Below are 18,591 nucleotides of genomic sequence, written 5' to 3' on the forward strand. Positions count from 1 at the left end.
ATTATATATGCTAGACATAGCTTTGATTGGTTAATATACATGGTTTATTATTAGATAATCCATCTAATAATAATTGTATTCTACTTAACAAATTCCACATGCTGTTTGTTCTTTGTTTTGGGTGATGTTGTTTGCCGGTAAATGTATTTTTCATTGTGTGGCTAATTAATTAATTTCAATTTGAGTTAGAGTCGGCAGTGCTATGATTTAGCATTTCCTTTACTTAATAACACAGTTCGTAGATATAAAATAACAACAAAGTACTCAAGGATCCTTAAGCAAGACCATGCAAAAGATGTCAACTAAGAGTAATTCTGCATGCAAACCCAAAAACAATTATTACTATAATTGAATATAATCATTTAAGTACTGCTTAATGCATCTATGTTTCAATCCTGTCATTAAACAATTATTTTCTTAGATTATGTATATCGGACAAGTATTATAAGGAACTACCTAAAACAGTATGGAGTATATAAGGTAGATAAGTAGTTTCTTCCGACCAAACAAGAAAAAGTGGTCAGTGTTATGGCCTCACAAACGAACTCAAATTCCCAACTGAGATGATATGAAGAAAACCTGATATCTTCTTGAATCTTCTATCTTTTCTTATCTTCCATATATAATCTTCAACTATAATGTCGGACCAATTATAGTTGTTTGCTTACTTTTGTTAGGAAAATTGCTTTAACAATATTACATCATCTATCTACGATTGGTTTGTAATTTCCATAGATGAAAACATGTTTCCGAACTCACCCACCTCAAAGAATGAAATCGAAATTTTAGACAACATAATAAAGCTATGCTTCTGATTCAAGAAGTGTAATTTTTTTTTAATAATACAAGTAAATAGGCATTGCCCAAGTACATATGAGGTACTTGGGCAATGCCTATTGTTTAGTTCAGATGTTGTTACATGATTCCAGTGGTGTATGCAAACACCATAGCTTACACCACCTTCCTATATCCCAAGAAAGCAACTTATTTGTAAGTTGTAGGCACGAGTAAGCAACACAGTTCATTGCCTTGAAAAAATGAACTGTTACACACATATGCTCTTTAAATAAACTATATTACACTAACCTTTGGTATGCAATAAGTGAACAGTGCCACACATATATGCTCTTTAAATAAGCTGGCAACCTCTATAACATCCTTCACAGTCTTGATTAGAGTTTCCTGAATTCCACGTAAAGGTTACTCCCATTACCTCCATGCTCTAAAAGCCTAGTGTCTCAACCACCTTCTAATATGCTTTTTATGAAGTGAACTAGGTGCCTCAAATTCTCTTCTTCAAACAACTTCTTATTCATTCTTCCAAACGTGAATGCGCACTATGGTGAGTTTTTCATCGAACTGAGTTGTTTACGGTCCATGCTTAACTAACTTTCTTCCTCTCCCATATGGTGCTTTAGATGGACAAAAGTTGGATGAATGATCCCGATAGGCTTGTATCACCTGCATACGCCGAAGGCGTTAAATATTTCCTCGCACAAGCACGAAACCATGCAAGTGGAAGGGATCGCATCCGGTGTCCATGTCGTTCATGCCTTAACAATCTGTGGCTGCCTATATTTGAGGTGGAAACTCATTTGTTTATGAAAGGGATCAACTCAAATTACACGCAGTGGATATTTCATGGGGAGGAGGATACAACATTCTACGTGAGTGATGAAGATATTGATGATGATATCAACCAAGAAGACGATTACATAGATGACATGCAGGATATGTTGGATGACATCCGGGCAGGCACCTTCGATGATGCGCCCCAAGATAGCACTCCTGCAGCAAACAGGCCACGAGAGACGGTAGATTCACCATCTTTCGAGCAACTACTAGAGGATGCCCGACGTCCGTTATTTGATGGGTGTACAAAATTTTCCAAACTGTCATTCGTTGTCAAGTTGTTACACATCAAATCGATCGGTGGGTGGTCTATTAAGTCATTTGACATGCTACTTGATTTGTTGAGGTCTGCCTTTCCTGATGCCCTATTGCCACAATCATATGAGGAGTCAAGGTCGTTGGAGCGCGGTTTGGGCTTCAAATACCACAAAATCCATGCGTGCCCCAACGACTGCATGTTATTTTGGAAGGAAAATGCAGCTCTTAATGAATGCCCTGTATGTAAGGCTTCGAGGTGGATACCAAATACACACGGACAGCGTGCGGTACCTCAAAAAGTGTTGCGTCACTTTCCTTTGAAACCGAGATTGCAGCGTCTCTTCATGTCTGCAAAGATAGCAGGTGATATGCGATGGCACAAAGAGCAGCAGACGAAAGAAGATACTTGTATGAGACATCCGGCCGACTCTGAGTGCTGGAAGAAATTTGATGAAGATCATGGCTGGTTCGCTTCGGATCCTCGCAATGTTAGGCTCGGTCTGGCAAGTGATGGCTTCACTCCATTCAACAACTTGGCTAAACCTCATAGCATTTGGCCAGTCATCCTTGTCCCCTATAACTTGCCGCCGTGGTCATGCATGAAAGACCAATTCTTCATGACATCTCTGATTATTCCTGGCCCAAGGTCACCAGGGAATGAGATTGATGTATACTTGCAGCCGTTGATCGATGAACTGCTTGAATTTTGGGAAGATGGGGTACCTACATATGATGCCTCAACCAAGGAGACGTTTATGTTGCATGCTGCCTTATTGTGGACAATCAACGATTTTCCTGCCTACGGGAATCTGTCTGGCTGGTCAACAAAGGGAAAATTGGCTTGTCCGTCTTGCAATGCAGACACAGACTCTAATTGGTTGAAATATGGCCGAAAACATTGTTACATGGGACATCGTCGTTTCTTACCCCCAGATCACATATGGAGAAGGAGGAAATGGTTGTTCAACGGTAGAGAAGATCATCGCATGCCACCAAGGGAATTTGGTCCTGAAGAGATTCAAAATCAATTGCAGATGATTGGGGATGTTCAGTTTGGCAAATCTCATAGGAAGAAAAAACGAACTGCTGAAGAGCTGAACTGGACAAAGTGTAGCATATTCTTCGTGTTACCTTATTGGTCAACAGTTCGACTTCGGCATAATTTAGATGTTATGCATATTGAGAAGAATATTGCCGACAACATCTTATTCACTTTAATGAATAGTCCAGGGAAAAGTAAGGATAACATCAATTCAAGGCGTGACTTAGAGCTTTTGGGCTATAGAAAAGAATTACACTTGATATGGCATGGTGATCGTGTAACAATGCCACATGCACAGTACACCTTAAACGTCGAGCAAAGGAATAAATTTTGTGAGTGGTTGTCTGATATCAAATTTCCAGATGGGTTCGCTTCCAATATCTCGAACTGTGTATCTCGACGTGAACTGCAAAATCTCAGGGTTGAAAAGCCATGACAGTCACGTTTTCCTTCAAAGACTACTCCCTATTGCTGCTGGGGGGTATTTAAGAAGTGACATTGGCTTGGCTTTGACTGAACTTGGTACTTTCTTCAAAGAGTTGTGCGCTCGAACACTCGATGTCAACCGCCTGGCCCAACTCCAAACTGATGTTGTCACCATTCTATGCAAACTGGAGATGATATTCCCTCCTTCCTTTTTCGATGTTATGGTCCACCTAGCTGTCCATTTACCCCGTGAGGCCAGACTTGGGGGTCCAGTACAATATAGGTGGATGTACCCATTTGAGAGGTATCTCGGCAAATTCAAGCGGTATGTTAAGAATAAAGCCCGCCCAGAAGGTTCAATAGCCGAGGCTTACATTCACACCGAATGCTTGACATTCTGCTCCATGTATCTCAAAGATATTGAGACGAGGTTTAGTCGACCGGACCGCAACATTGATGCTGACGAAGAGGGCACGTTAGATGGGTTCAAAATTTTCAACCAGAAAGTTCGTCCCTTGGGTATGCCTTCGAACGTGCAATTAGAAGATAAAGTATTTAGGGCAGCCATCTGGTACGTGCTCAATAATTGTGCGGAGATTGGACCTTATATAGAGTAAGCATTAACGAGTCTACTTTAAAATCCTCTTTCATTCTATACAATTTGTTATGAACCCAGTACCATCTAACTTCAATATGTTGCTTCGCCTCGATGCACCAAATGCAGGGAACACTACGATAAATGTAAGGTGCAACACCCAGATTGCATCGAGCGCACGCACCAAACTGAGTTCCCAACTTGGTTTAAGCAACGTGTAAGTTCTTATCCATTCCTATGTAAGATGTGCTGCTATAGCTTTCATTTTATATGATTTGGATCTAATCGGAAATAAACGTTATGAAATTTGCTCTTTTAAATATATAGATCCAGGAACATCGAACCTCGCATACACTTGATGTGTCCGCTGATCTGTACGCGTTAGCTTGCGGGCCTGACCGTTGGGTTGCAACATATGTTGCTTGCATAATAAATGGAAAAAGGTTTCATACGAAACAGCGTGAACTTCACCGTCGTACACAAAATTCTGGAGTGGTGGTAACTGGTGATGAGGCCACAAATAATTTGGACTTCTATGGAGTTATTAATAATATTGTAGAGTTACGCTACATGGAGTGGCGTCGGGTGTACCTGTTTGAATGCGATTGGTTTGATGTTGGTGATCGAAAACGAGGGGTGCGGGTGGATGACCATATGATTAGTGTCAATATGAACAGGACTTGGTATAAAGATGAACCATTCGTGTTGGCGAGCCAGGCTGATCAATGTTTCTACATAAGAGATTTAAGGGCGAAAGGGAATTGGGGTGTTGTGCAGAACTATGCAAACAGGAATGTATACAACATTCCGCCACTGCCGAGAGTTCTTGAAGTACTTGATGGGGAATCAAGTACTCCTGATGCCGATCAAGAAGATGAGCCATCATATTATTATGAACCAGTGCAGTGTGATAACACAGATCAAGTGGCAACTCAACTGAATAGGCCTGAGATACTACCTAGCCATGTAGATGCACGAGAAATCATGGATCCGGTTGGTCAACGCATAGATTCAACAGGCTTTATCAATGATGACATGATCACTTCTGAGTCTGGAAATGCGGCCAGTGAGGGGGAATATTCAGATGAAGAGGACCTATCAACAAATGAGGGGGAACATTCAGATGAGGATGGGCACACAACATCTGATGAGTCTGGCGACCTATAAATATAACCCAGGAACTTCGTTCATTTAAGGTTGAGATATTAGAATTCTTGTTCGAAATTTCCATGTGTATATAGACATCTGACAATATGAGATTGACTTTGAAATTGGTATGTGTATATAGACAGTTCAATATGAGTTTGGGTGAAATATATGTTTTGATTTATTTTCTTACTACCATGAAGAAAATCATTTTACCTGGCTCGAACTACTTATTATGCAAACTCATATTTTCTTATTATGCAAGTAGCAAACAATCTTGAGAGTAGTATTCAAGTTTTACAACATCTATACCTAAATTAAATAGTATCTAACATGTGATTTAATTTGCTTCAGGTTACGTTCAATATTGGGAGGCTGTGTCAACTGGGATGCACTATGCCGTATCAAGGTATATATACGGCCGACTCTCAGTTATTCGTTTGTCTATTTCAAGTCTCATAGTGTAAGGGTTAGTCTACCTAAAAGTAACTGAAAATGGTAGATAAATTTGCTTGTTTACGAACTTGTCTGTGCATATTGCGATTATTTTGTATCAATTAGGGCATCAATTTTATCCCACTATGTTATTAACTTGTACTCGTGCAGGTAATCAGCCGGGACCCAGTTCAAGAGGTGGAGGCAGACTTCGAGGCCTTCGAGGTGGAAGGCGTTATATCCCATACTCAGCTCGTCACTGCCGACCACGCGGTGCGAAATTATCTTCATATCATAGCACGGAGGAGTGTAATCAATCCTCCTCGGATGACTCAACACAACCCCCAAGTCCCCCACCATGCGTTGTGGCAACTCACGCGCCACAACCTATTCAAGAACCCCAACCAAATACTGCTGGGGAACAATCACCTACTGGAGAACAAACTGGTGCATGTTTTTCCAATACGTTAATTTTGAAAGCATTAGCATGTTTGAATGTGTTATTAAGTGTGAATATTCCACATTACACTTTAAAATACTAATATATTGTACCTTAAAATACAGCTGCAGATGCCCCAGTGGAGACCGAAGGAACGCAAGAACAGAGGAGACGAACTCGAGGGCCATCTAGATGCATTTTCTTTGACAAGCTAAGGAAGAACGGGAAAGTGATGCTGAAGATAAACGATGGTGAGACAGCCCCATGTTGTGAACACGCTTCTATGTTCACAACACGAGTATCATGGATTGTGAAACAATACTGTGACATGAGTTACAAGCGTTGGTCGGATGTGCAACCAGCGATTAAAGAGGAGCTCATTGACCGTGTTCGGGTAAGTAAAAAATTTCATTGTCCTTGTTTGGGGTGTTGTTTATGTAGTATAATCATCGCCTAAATAACGAGATGACACATTGATTGTTTGCATGCTGCCTTATGTAGAGTGACTTTGTGTTGGACTGGGATCGCGAAAACCACCGATTGACGGTGACAAAGGCCTTACGTAAGCGCTTCAACTCCTTCCACCATGACTTGCACAAGATTTATGAATCCTATGGAAGCCACGCAGAAGCGTTGGCTAATGGAACTAGTCTGGTGGACCCCATTGTATGGGCGAAGTTGTGTGAAAGGTGGGGCAGCGATGCCTTCAAGGTACAGATACTCTTTCTCACATACAACCATATAGTATGTATATATTTAATATGTCTAAATATTGTGGTGGAAAAATGTACGTTGTCTATTATAAGTAATTGTTCCCTATTGTGTATGACAGAAAATTTCAGCTCAAAATCGGGAGAACCGAAACAAGCAGGCCATTAATCACACATCAGGACGAAAATCATTCGTCCGATTACTTGAGCAAAAGGTATGTCTAAGGGAAAACAATCTTTTAATTTTAAATAGAATAGTAAAAATGCACTTTACTTGGAGATTTTAGTGACAATATTACTTTACTATCACTAAAGGTGGTTACTCATAGCTTTGTTGTTCAAATGTCACATGGTTCATACAAATGACAGCGCAATGAGAATGGGAATTTGGTCGACTTCTACAAAGAGACGCGTTGGTCGAAGAAAAAGAATGCATTTGTCACCGATGCTACAGAAAGTACTTATGTGAGTAGTGCAGAAACAGCCGTTGGGATCTATGTTTCTTTCTATACTGTCGTGCATGCCTTAATATAGCACTAGCTGATTATTTGTTAATAATCGCTCATTTCATTCAATGTGCAGAAGGAGATGCAGGGTAGGTTGGATGGCCTAGGACCAGAGCAACGTAGTGATGAGGCAGCAGCGACTGTCTTTAGGGAGGTTCTTGGCCATCGACCTGGATATGCACGGGGACTTGGGGAAATGGTCATCCCCGAGTCAAGTAGACAACGTGACAAAGTTGAAATGCAACAATACATGTCTGAGGCTGAAAAGCACAAGAAAGATGCTGAACAATATAAGAAGGATGCTGAGCAATATAAGAAGGATGCTGAAGCTTACAAGAGTCAGCTGGATGCAATGAGGACAGAGATGCGGGAGCTGAGGGAGCATCAGATAGAAAATGACAAAGTGATGCAGTCTTTCTTTAGGGCTTTCCCGTCGTTCACTGAGTCAGTTCGACAGACTCAGTGTAACGATTCCCCCCGCCCATAAGGGGCTTCTCATAAAAGGGCACATTTTTTGGGTGGTTTTTTGTGATACCGGGGAGGCATGAGGTTTTTGTACTTACTGTATAAAAGGGCACAAAGGGGCTTCTCAAGGGTGTCGATGTGTTGTGCCTTTGGGTGGTTTTTGTACTTACTCTATACGACACTGGGCTATATATATATAAATATATATATAGTATTATATATATTTATATAAATCTTGGATCTATGTCTACACCGGGGATCTCTTGGATCTCTCATGGCCCCAATGAGGTTAGTATCATTTGGAGGAATTATATAAAATGTACTTGTACAAGTGAAGTGTTAAATATATTTCTAGCAACTTTGTTTTCCAAACCCGATGAATAATTCATTGATAGTTTCTAATATAATTCCTTTTATTTTTTTTGATATATTTGAATCACAGAAGGCTGACATTCTGAGGAGCTTCCTTGAGATGAAGGAGAAGGAATTACTTGTGTTGGAAGAGAAGCTTAAGGCTAGAGAGAGAGAGTAAGTTCCGACACCTTTTCCCTGCTCTGTAAAAGTTTACTTACAACTTGTGTTTTATTTTTTTCCCGTGTAAAATGAAATTGATCCTCTACACTTATAATGTAGTTTAACTAGCTTTGTCGCTTTGGAAATTCTAGTAAATATGACTACTTTTGCACTGATCTCTCTCTCTCTCTCTCTCTCTCTCTCATTGAGCTGACCATTTGTGTAATAACATAATGGAATCTGTATAGCTTAAAAGGCTTGGAGGGTTGGACCACATTGTGGTGTATTGATGCTATGGTTTGGGTGTATAGAGAATTATTGGATTAGAATAAGCATTGATTGGAAACGCAATCATGGTAATCTATAATTTTATGTACAATTTGTTATGGTTTGCTAAGTAGGAGTGTTACTGCGAAAGCGTAATTTGTAAGGCGTTGCAATTTCCCTTTAATATTTCTCACATTAATGCATATTCTACTATTTTTCATTTTTACGAGGAAGAGGGTATATATCTTGGGCCTCTTCCTTGACAAATTATCATATTTGAGCAGCCTCTTGCAGCTGCTCAAATATCTCTTCCGCTTTCGCAGAAAGTCCTTCCCTAGCAAAAATGCATTTACCAAAGCAGTATATGTGCAGATATTAGGTTTAATCATTCAGATTGACTGAATGCATGGTCAATATCAGCTCATATATATATATATATATAAGCTAGCAGGTATGATCTATAATATCATATAAAGATATACAGAATGATATATATTATTAATCATTTTGCATCTAATCATAGTAGAAGCACTAGTGCCCCGTATTTCCTTCCATGGAAAAATTTTGCCTTTGGGGACTGGCATGGACCTAACTCATCCTCCCCAGCTCAACTCTCATGTCCGAATTAATCATGCAAGTCTTTGCTTTATTAGTCGTTTCGAAGTGTAACAAATGTAAAAAAGATTATGTCTTCAGTTCATCCTACATGTTTTGCAACATAGCATCCATATTTCTCTTGTATGTTAAAAATATCAGAACATCATGCAGAAGCTTCACCTTACTAACATTTCTCATTATTTTAAGGATATGGCTTGTGAACCTCACCCTCGTTGTAGGGATAGATACTCATCCATGATGTCTAAGTTTCTCACCCTTTACAATGCCATATTTTATCCCAGCTACTAGAGCCTAATCGTTTTTCTTTTCCATATATCTGACAAACTCTGTTTATAAAACCCCAAGAAACCACCAATTTAGAGGCCTGTGCACACTTCGCTGCACTTAAGTATATGATACCTAAACTCATCCCGAGCCACCCCATAGGTATCCCTTTGAAGCCTATAAATCTAGTGCATTAGCCATTAAGCTAAGCAGAAATCTGTCTTTCAGAGTATATTTGATTGCCCCTTGAATCTCTTCACTACTTTTACCAAGAATATTTGGAATCCTCAAACTTTTCAATTTTTTATTTTTGAGTGGCATTGATGGACCATTTGTTTAGAATTCATTGACATACTCTATTTTACATGTGATTGCAGCCTCTTTTTTAAGCAAGAAATGGAGCTATCTTTGATAGGCCTTCAGAATGCTGGAAAGACATCACTTGTAAATGTTGTTGCAGTAAGTAGATCACCATGTTGAGCTTCTACTGTTATTATTTTCTTTTTGTCCCTGTGGGTTGGTGCGCAGAAAGTAGTGTTTGTTTCTACTTTCTAGACTGGTGGATATAGTGAAGATATGATCCCTACGGTGAGTAATATTTTAGAAAGGGTTGTGCCTGATTTTAGTTTTACAAGTGAAGTATATACTTTTGCCAAAATCTTGGTTAATGATGATAACACTACTAATTAATTATGAAATGCAACATGCATTGGGACTCTCATCGCTGAAGAGCTGAGGGGGTGGGATTCGTTCCATCACATAGACTGGCTCGTAATAGTACATCATTCTCTTCATACCCTCCTCATGATCAACGACGTATATATATAGTACCTCTCATTTTGAGTATCTTCCTCTTAAGTTGTTCAGCACAGGCCTCATAGTGGAACTCATTAATAACAATGAGTTCCACTGTTATTAATCCAGAAACCTAGAGCACAAAACCACATACATGATGCGAGTTAAGAATATTGGCAAAAAAGTGAACTTCCATTGTTTATTTTTTTACTTTTTTCAACAGTTCTAAGTAAAGATATTGCATTAGGCCCCAGAAGCTCCAACTTCTAGGATGGGTTCACCCTCAGATGCTGGCAATGGGGATAGGACTTTGGTTCTTCTTTTTGGGAGTTTCATGATTTTCATGCACACAGCTTGAGGCTCCACTATTCCCTTTATGGTCACTTATTTCTTTTTAGCCATGTCTACCTCAACCCCCTCCACTCCTGATACCATCCATAAACAGGATTAAATATACAAATAAAATTTGGGGGGGGGTGGAGAAAGAGAGAGAGAGAGAGAGAGGAACCTCTAATTCCCATTATAAAGTCTCAATCTTCTTGGCACATCCAACACAATGCAAGTCCACGTACAAGACAAAAAAATTAGATGGTGGTTTTGCCTCTTCCTTCTCCTATGGCTTCTCTTGATCCTTCTTCTCCTCTGTTTTCTGATCTTCTTCTCCTATGGCTGAGCCTCTGCCTTAGCTTGTTCCTACCATATACAAATAAAAAACAATCAACCAATATTAGAACAAATTAAATGCAGCCCGAAAATAGTCAAAACGCATGGGAATGAATTAGAAACACTTGAAAAATACAAAAATATCACCTGTTTAGCTTCTTCCCCCATATCTCTCAATCAAGAATGAGATATCAAACTCAAGTTGTTTAAAATATAGGGAAGAATTTGAAGGACGAGAAAGCTGGAAAGGAGAAGGAGGGAGAGGATCAGGGTAACAATGAAATGAGAGTGATTATATATATCTATATAGATATATAGATATATAGATATATAGATATGTATGCAGATCAAGGCGAAAGCATATATATATATATATATATATAGACTTTATATATCTATATATATAGATATATAGGTTTTTTTGTTCCTGGTTTCTTTCCCTGTCCAAAACTGGATGTGTTGCTTAGATATTGTAAATCTAATAAATTCATAAAAAAAATACTCCAATCCAGCCACGTATTTTGGTCAAGTCTGGAATCCTGATCCTCCACATGTTTTGAGGTGTCAAACATAAGTCTGGAGTGGATAGTGGATAGTCCACTCATTTTGTCGAACATATTGATAAAAGCTATCTTCTACCTGCTTCTCGAGCAGCGATTATCCAACATCATACTACTTATTTTGAAAAATTGATAGGCGTAATGCTCATGATTTTTTATATATTCTTACCATTTGTACAGATGGACAATAGAGGAACTGCTCGACGTGGGCTTAATGAAGGCTCTTTAAAATACAAGGCTGGCCAGATTTATGCTGATGATGAGCTGACTGGAGCCGCACCCCACATTTAAACGAGGGCTTGCTAAAGTTGGCCATATTGGGTTGTATGGGTGGAGTTATGGTGGATATCTTTGAGCTATGACCTTGGCCAGGTTTCCTAATGTCTTCTGTTGTGCTGTGTCTGGTGCCCATGTAACGGGCTGATTGTTGCTGCTTATTTATTATTAAGGATAAAAGCTCAGTTTGTATATGAGAATACATTAATACACCACCCCATTGTAATATATATGAGTTTGGATTTTATTGATGGGCTTGGATGGAACTTTATGTATTTATTTTGCATGTTATATTGATTAGCAACTTGAATGAATGAGTTTGGATTATGAATGGTGCATTTAGGAACAACTAAAAACCAGGCTTAGAAAGAAAATAAAGCTCAGGAAATTTAAACACAAATTGAGTTTTAGCGGCGAACTAAGCGCATTTTGCGGCGAATTTCCACTCGCCGCTATAAACATACTCAGCGATTCATGTAAACCAGCGATGCACAAATCGCTAGTATATTTAAATACCGGCGATTATTTATTCGCCGCAAATACCTTATGTAGCAGAATGTGCATTACGGCGATCTTGGAAACTCGCTGGCTTTCATTCTATGCCGGCGATTTAATATATCGCAGCCATATAATTACCTGTTTGAAAACAAATTCGCAGCGAGTGAAACATCGCCGTCTAATACTATTTGGCAACGATGATAATATTCGCTGCTATATACCATGAAGAATATAGCGGCGATATAATTTTCGCCGTTAAAGTATTTGGCAGCGATATACTATTCGCTGCTATATACCATGAAGAATATAGCGGCGATATAATTTTCGCCGTTAAAGTATTTGGCAGCGATATAGTATTCGCTGCTATATACCATGAAGAATATAGCGGCGATATAATTTTCGCCGTGGTATTGATATAGCAGCGATTATTAATCGCTGCATCGTGAACAAATACGTCGCTTTTTCTATTGCGGCGATTTTGCGGAGTGGCTGGCAAATATATTTGGCAGCGGTATTTGGCATTTTTAGCAGGGAGTAGTAAACGTTGCTAATAATCTATCGCAGCGTTTAATGACAGAATCCTATTTCGAATTAGCGGCGATTAATTTGTGATCAGCAGCGAAAATAAATTCGCCGGTATATGTTTATATGGCAGCGAGTTTTGGTGTGCGTTGCAGTAGATCTAAAGTGGGGCGTTAATACCGGCGAAATTCCAGCGATTAAAAAATCGCTGGCATATATGTACGCCAGCGATTTGTTGTGTTTTGCCAGCGATTATGTATCGCTGGCAAAATTGTTGAACCTTGTAGTGGCAAGTTGATCGTTAACTGGATCTCGTGTATATATGTTAATTAATTAATTAAGTCTAAAATCTAATTTGGCTTTAAATTATGAACTTCACATCGAGCACTAGCAATGGACTTATCAAATGAGTTCAATCTTCAAAATTTGATATTTTGGCTTTAAAATCCTCACATTGGATTCACCATATACTCAAATGTCAAGTTTTTAACTACAGTACATTTTCTTTCATCTTCAAATTTAAAGATTCACTATTCACACTCTATAACCATTATTTTATTTATTTAAAATATTATTGTTATCCAATTTTGAGTCACAATATATTTAATTTAGGAAATAATAATTTAAGTATCAAATTAAATTATTAATTAACATATAGTTAATGTAATTATAAAATATGAAAAAAATAAATTAAAAATATTATTATTAACAAAATAATATTATATTATTATTTTGATGAATCCAATAACTAATCTAATGTATGATTATAGATAAAGAGGTTTTGGATTTATGAAAAATATATACTTTTCATCAAATTTTAAAAATAAAAATGATGAATCTAATTCTACGTACTGCTCTAAGTCACTCGACCAAACGGATCTCCCAAAAAAAACCGAATTTCATATACTATGTATAGTATATTATATATATTCAGTCCCATTAACCGTACATTAATATAAAAGCGTCAGAACTAAAAATTAAAAATATTAGAAAAATCATGAAGAAGATCAGGAAAACCCATTCATTCATTCCCACCCAAAATACCTCGATCTCTCTCAAATAATGTTTTGAATTTCGTACCGGATGGCGTATCGATCAACGCATTAGAACGAAATATTTCAATACCGATACCGTTTCGTATACCATTTCGAGATAGTCGATATATAAATAAATTATATATATAAAGATATATAAATTATATTTCAAAATAATAGTCTATATATAAATAAATTATATATAAATACATATATATAAATTATAAATAGTCTAATCTGAATTGAGAGTCAAAAAATAAACTTGTAATTTGAAAAAAAAAATTAAAAGCCGAAATACAGGCCGATACAGCCAGTATTTGGACCGGTACAAAACACATAGGATACCTGTACTGGCCATTGGGCCAGTAAGAAAAATTTTGACTGTACCGGCTTATATGGTACGAAATTAAAAACACTGCTCTCAAGTACTTCGATAAATCAGTTAATTTAATATTATACCCTTCAATGTACATTCCAGCACATAATTATTAGTCTAGAAAAATTATTAACAAAGTATATTAATTTAGCACATATTTATAATCACAATTAAACAATGATCTTTAATATATAATAGTATCGGCGCCGACAATAAATTGAAATAAAAAAACGAAAACTAACAAATTATTAAAGAGGAATAGGGACGAAACAATAATTCAGAGGATGACTACCTCTAACTTTCACATGAATACCTTTGTGAGCGCTAGCTCTTAAATTCTTATGGCCGATTTGGTTACACAAATTAAAATGTCATCTTATATTATATAATAATCTTATATAATAATTATAATTTTTTTAATTTTTTTTAAAATATAATAAATAATTTTAAATTTTAAAATTTTAAATAAAAATTATATTTTAATAATATTCTATTTAACTTTTAGATTTTATCTCATCTCATGACATCTGTATAATTAAATGATGGCCTAATCTCTAAATCCCTTTTCGATATATATGGATTACATATATTGACAAATGGGGGTGGCCCTTTATGCATGTGCATGGTGGCCGCGAGCTACACATGACGGCCCTATATATGAGAGGTACTAGACGGTGGCCAACTCACAAATGTTTTCCATTGCGAATTTGCGAGCCAACATGTATGATGAGAGGTAGTAGCTGTGCCACGATCCAATCCATGCATTGTCTACTCAATATGATCAGTACTACATACATACGAGGACGTGGTTGGCGACCACTCACTCCTTGTGCATGCAAGGATGCAAATAATCTACTACCCCAAAGTGTGGTGGATAGTTAAGTGCAGATTGAGAGAGAGAGAGAGGCCCCCCGCGGCCCGCGAGGGGGGGCGTGTTTAAAGTTTAGACATAATTGACGTGTTAGGGGTTCTATTAGTTGCTTAATTTGTAGAAAGTTTTATTATATATAATTATTTTTACGTATTTTTTATACACTCTGCTGATATGATTAATCAAAATAATTATTTTATATTAAAAGAAAGTTTATGCAGCCAATCATATAATAGTGTTCAAGAAGTACGCAAAAATCACAGTATATAAAATTTTTGATTTATAAAATAGTGACGGGTATAAAAGACGTAATTATGTCATATAGTTGTTTTGAAACCATAATCGAATCGAAATAACAACTAGTCAGCCTATCCAAAAAAGCAACAACGAGAACCCGGTACCAAACAACATGACATGATAAAAGTTAGTGTGTTTTGCCCTCGGCCGGTACTAATTAATTGCCTAGCTAAGCTTCCATTTTCAATGTTTCTTCAGCTTTTGTATTTTCCCTTCAATCTCGATGGTGAAATCCGATCTAATTTTGTCCTCTCCCTAAAACCTAGATTGAAGAAGAATCTCAATCACACATAGCTATCTTGGCAGCTAGCTAAAAGATTGAAGAAAACGTATGCCCAGTACTGATTGATCAGTAATATTGATCTTATGCCTGATCGTTGGTTTTATTCTCTCTTTCTTCACCATGAGATTCCATTTTACTTCATCAAAAAACTGATCTCTTAATACTCATCGATGTATATATTTTTTCTGGATATAAATACCACAGTAACTTCTAATTAGCTGAAAATCGACCTAATTTTAGTGACTATATATAATTGATAGATCGATCATCATGAGATAGTGATTATATACAGTATATAGATCTTTATACCACATTTCAATATAATATTTTCCAATGCGAATCTTTAGATAAGATAAAATCCTTACTCTCATTTAATAGTGGCCACACATGCACGATCACGCACATCCTCTAGATCATAGATCATCTCCCCGGCCCAAAATATGACTTAAGAAATTCAGAAAATACTTTTTAAGCTAAGGATTTCAATCAATAATCAGCATTGATGGATCATCAGCTTCATTAGTGTTTAATTCCGCGCGCGTACATGAACCTCGATCGTTTAATAACTCCATGCGAAGATGGACGCGCGTACGTACCAGTACCACGTTTTTAACCAGTGTCCGGAACGCTTTCATGTATTTCTCCGTCAGTACTAATGATGGACTTTAAGATTTCATATATGATAGCAGCTCTCTTTATTCGGCCGCAAGTACTGAACATTTCTGGCTGAAATATTTCTTTGATTAAATTGCATTCAGCGTTTTCGTTTTTATTAATATTGGCAAAATCCTTCCTTTTTTCAGCTAGCAAACTACCAATTTACACATTATATATAAGAGTCGATCGCATGCATACGAGGTGCAATTCATGTCAAAACCATTCACCACGAAGCTCTCTAAGAACCCTGGAATGGGGATACGTTTCCGGATCACCACGCATGGCATTCTGCCTAAATATCTCGACGGCCCTCCTAAGCGCCTCCTCTGCCGTGTCGAGCTGCTCAGGCCTCCACCCAATTACGTCTGCGCCATGATCGCTATCCTCGTCGGCATCCGCTGTCCCATCAGTTGCCCTCGTCAACGGCTTCCTCGTATCGACTACTTTGATCTCCGACAACGGCGAGGCCTTGTGATGCTTGAAGTATTCTCTGTCATCATCCACCTGTTCGTTCCTGTCTCTCTGCTCTTTTTCCTTGTCTTTTGGCCATGGCGTGCCTTCAAATCCTTCGTGACTGGCATCTTCTACGCTTGTAGTTGCATGGCTACGCTTTTGCTGAACAACAGGGTCCGGGGGTTGGGGTGAGACCTCAGTGCTTTCCAGCCTCGGAGAAGAAGCAAAAGGTGTTCTTGGAGGCTTCAATGGCCCGGTTTCTTTATGGGCTTTGTGTTCTAATTCTTGCTTGGCCGCATCATCACCATCCACCACACTTCCATGACCCTGCGATTTTCATATTATATCAGCATATCAGTAAATCTTCAAACTTTTTTCAATTTTGAAGCTCGGCTTACTATGTTACAGTATGTCAGAGTCTTACTTCGTTTTTTCTGTAATATACATCAGGTCCAGCTTCGACTTCTCCGGAATGAATATCAGGGTCAGCAGTGCGACCCGCCGATCGGGAGGATGAAAGTCCTCTGCGGAGAGCTTGGTTATGGGCTAGAGAGAGAACCCATCGTTGCATTTTGGCCGCTACCCTTGATTGCATTTTGGCTTTCCTGTTCTGTTAATGATCCACCAAATTCGCTGGGTTTTTTGATGGCTGCCTAATTGGAACAGAGACGAAACAGAGGAACAAGAAGAGGACTAAGAGGAGAAAGAAAAGAAAAGAAAAGAAAAAAAAAAAAAAAAGAAGAGTAATTAGGTACTTTCTGGACGAAGAGACACGTGTACAGTAAAGGTATTGACGTGGAAGGAGTTTATGGTGCCTTGGTATACCTTGAGTGTCACCCTGTGAAGGCTGTTATTTATGGGGGTTGGTGGTGGAAGTGGTATGCATGCAAGTAGAAGCATGGAGATTCTTGTTCTAGCAAAATCCCATGGCTTGTAGAAGCATGGAGAAGTTGCTTCGTGGGTGCCCATTAAGGATCTTTCTTTCTTTTTATTTTTAATAGCTCTCATTTTTTTTGAGATAAGAGCTAGCTTGGGGTAGTAATAAAGGCAGCCCAACCAGCAACTATAGTTTTGCACTACTTTACAGCTCAAACTATTTATTTTGCTTACTACTCATTTTACAAAAAAAAAAAAAAAGAAAAAAAAAAGAAAAAACAGTGTTTTGCAACTTCTGCGTACTAAAAATGGTCAAATCCACAGAGAAGCATTTACAATTATTTCTTTATCTTATTTTTTGAAATATATTATTAAATTTTATTTTTTTTTATTTTATATAATAACTTTTACAATATATCATACATAAATTTATCTTTTTTTAATATTTCATTTCTACCAATAAATTTATAATATCCATATATTTTTTTTATATTCGTAATATATTTTTATATACAATGTAATATAATTAAGTAATATATACAAATTAAAAATATATAAGTCAAATAAAAATTAAAACTAAAATCAAAATATGAAAAAATTGGTTATAAATAATAATGAACAATAAAAAGAATTTGTTTATACGATAAAAATCAAAGTAAAAGAAGATGATAGAGTAAATGAAATATAAATAATAAAAAAATGTTTATAGGATGAACAATATCCACTATATGTATCTGGTTACTGTAGCTACTTGTATTTTACATTTCCTTTTACATAATTGGATGAAACTCATTTTTTGAGCAATTCTTCAAATAATTTACATTTCTTGTATAATACACAAGCCATTGAGAATGTTTACCATTTGTAATGCCCCAATGGAAGGCCCAAATCACATGATTTATACTCTAAAAGGATTAATCAATGATACAATTGGTGCCTCATTAAAACCTTATAAAGGGTAAGAACTTCTCATTCACAAGCAATGTGGGATCTCATACACCACATACAGTTATCATTATCATATGGGTATCATAATCTACCCCTTTAAATTCTTGACGTCGTTATCGGGCCAGTCCATCATAGGTGGCACGTCTCAAGTCCCATATTTTTTGTT

At 37.4% G+C, this 18,591-nt stretch overlaps 2 protein-coding genes and 1 pseudogene across 2 annotated transcripts; 1 reads left to right on the top strand and 2 right to left on the bottom strand.

Annotated features, from left to right (window-relative positions):
- The first annotated feature begins 1,724 nt into the window (after positions 1-1,724).
- LOC118343797 lies at positions 1,725-6,188 on the top strand. Its single transcript, XM_035682581.1, has 9 exons — positions 1,725-3,000; positions 3,121-3,209; positions 3,295-3,454; positions 3,776-3,929; positions 4,083-4,170; positions 4,281-5,104; positions 5,454-5,508; positions 5,706-5,843; positions 6,099-6,188. Exons 1-9 carry the CDS (start codon positions 1,725-1,727, stop codon positions 6,186-6,188), a joined length of 2,874 nt encoding a protein of 957 aa, XP_035538474.1.
- Positions 6,189-10,243: 4,055 nt separating this feature from the next.
- Positions 10,244-11,062, bottom strand: LOC118343739 (annotated as a pseudogene).
- A 5,223-nt stretch (positions 11,063-16,285) lies between these two features.
- Positions 16,286-17,668, bottom strand: LOC108994108. Its single transcript, XM_018969206.2, has 3 exons — positions 17,427-17,668; positions 17,026-17,294; positions 16,286-16,928 (listed from the first exon to the last, which is right to left on the bottom strand). The coding sequence occupies exons 2-3, from the start codon at positions 17,194-17,196 to the stop codon at positions 16,362-16,364; spliced, it is 738 nt and encodes a 245-aa protein (XP_018824751.2). The 5' UTR covers positions 17,197-17,294; positions 17,427-17,668; the 3' UTR covers positions 16,286-16,361.
- Between the last annotated feature and the right edge of the window lie 923 nt (positions 17,669-18,591).

Source organism: Juglans regia, chromosome 11 (genome assembly GCF_001411555.2).
Source record: "Juglans regia cultivar Chandler chromosome 11, Walnut 2.0, whole genome shotgun sequence".
NCBI lineage: Eukaryota > Viridiplantae > Streptophyta > Magnoliopsida > Fagales > Juglandaceae > Juglans > Juglans regia.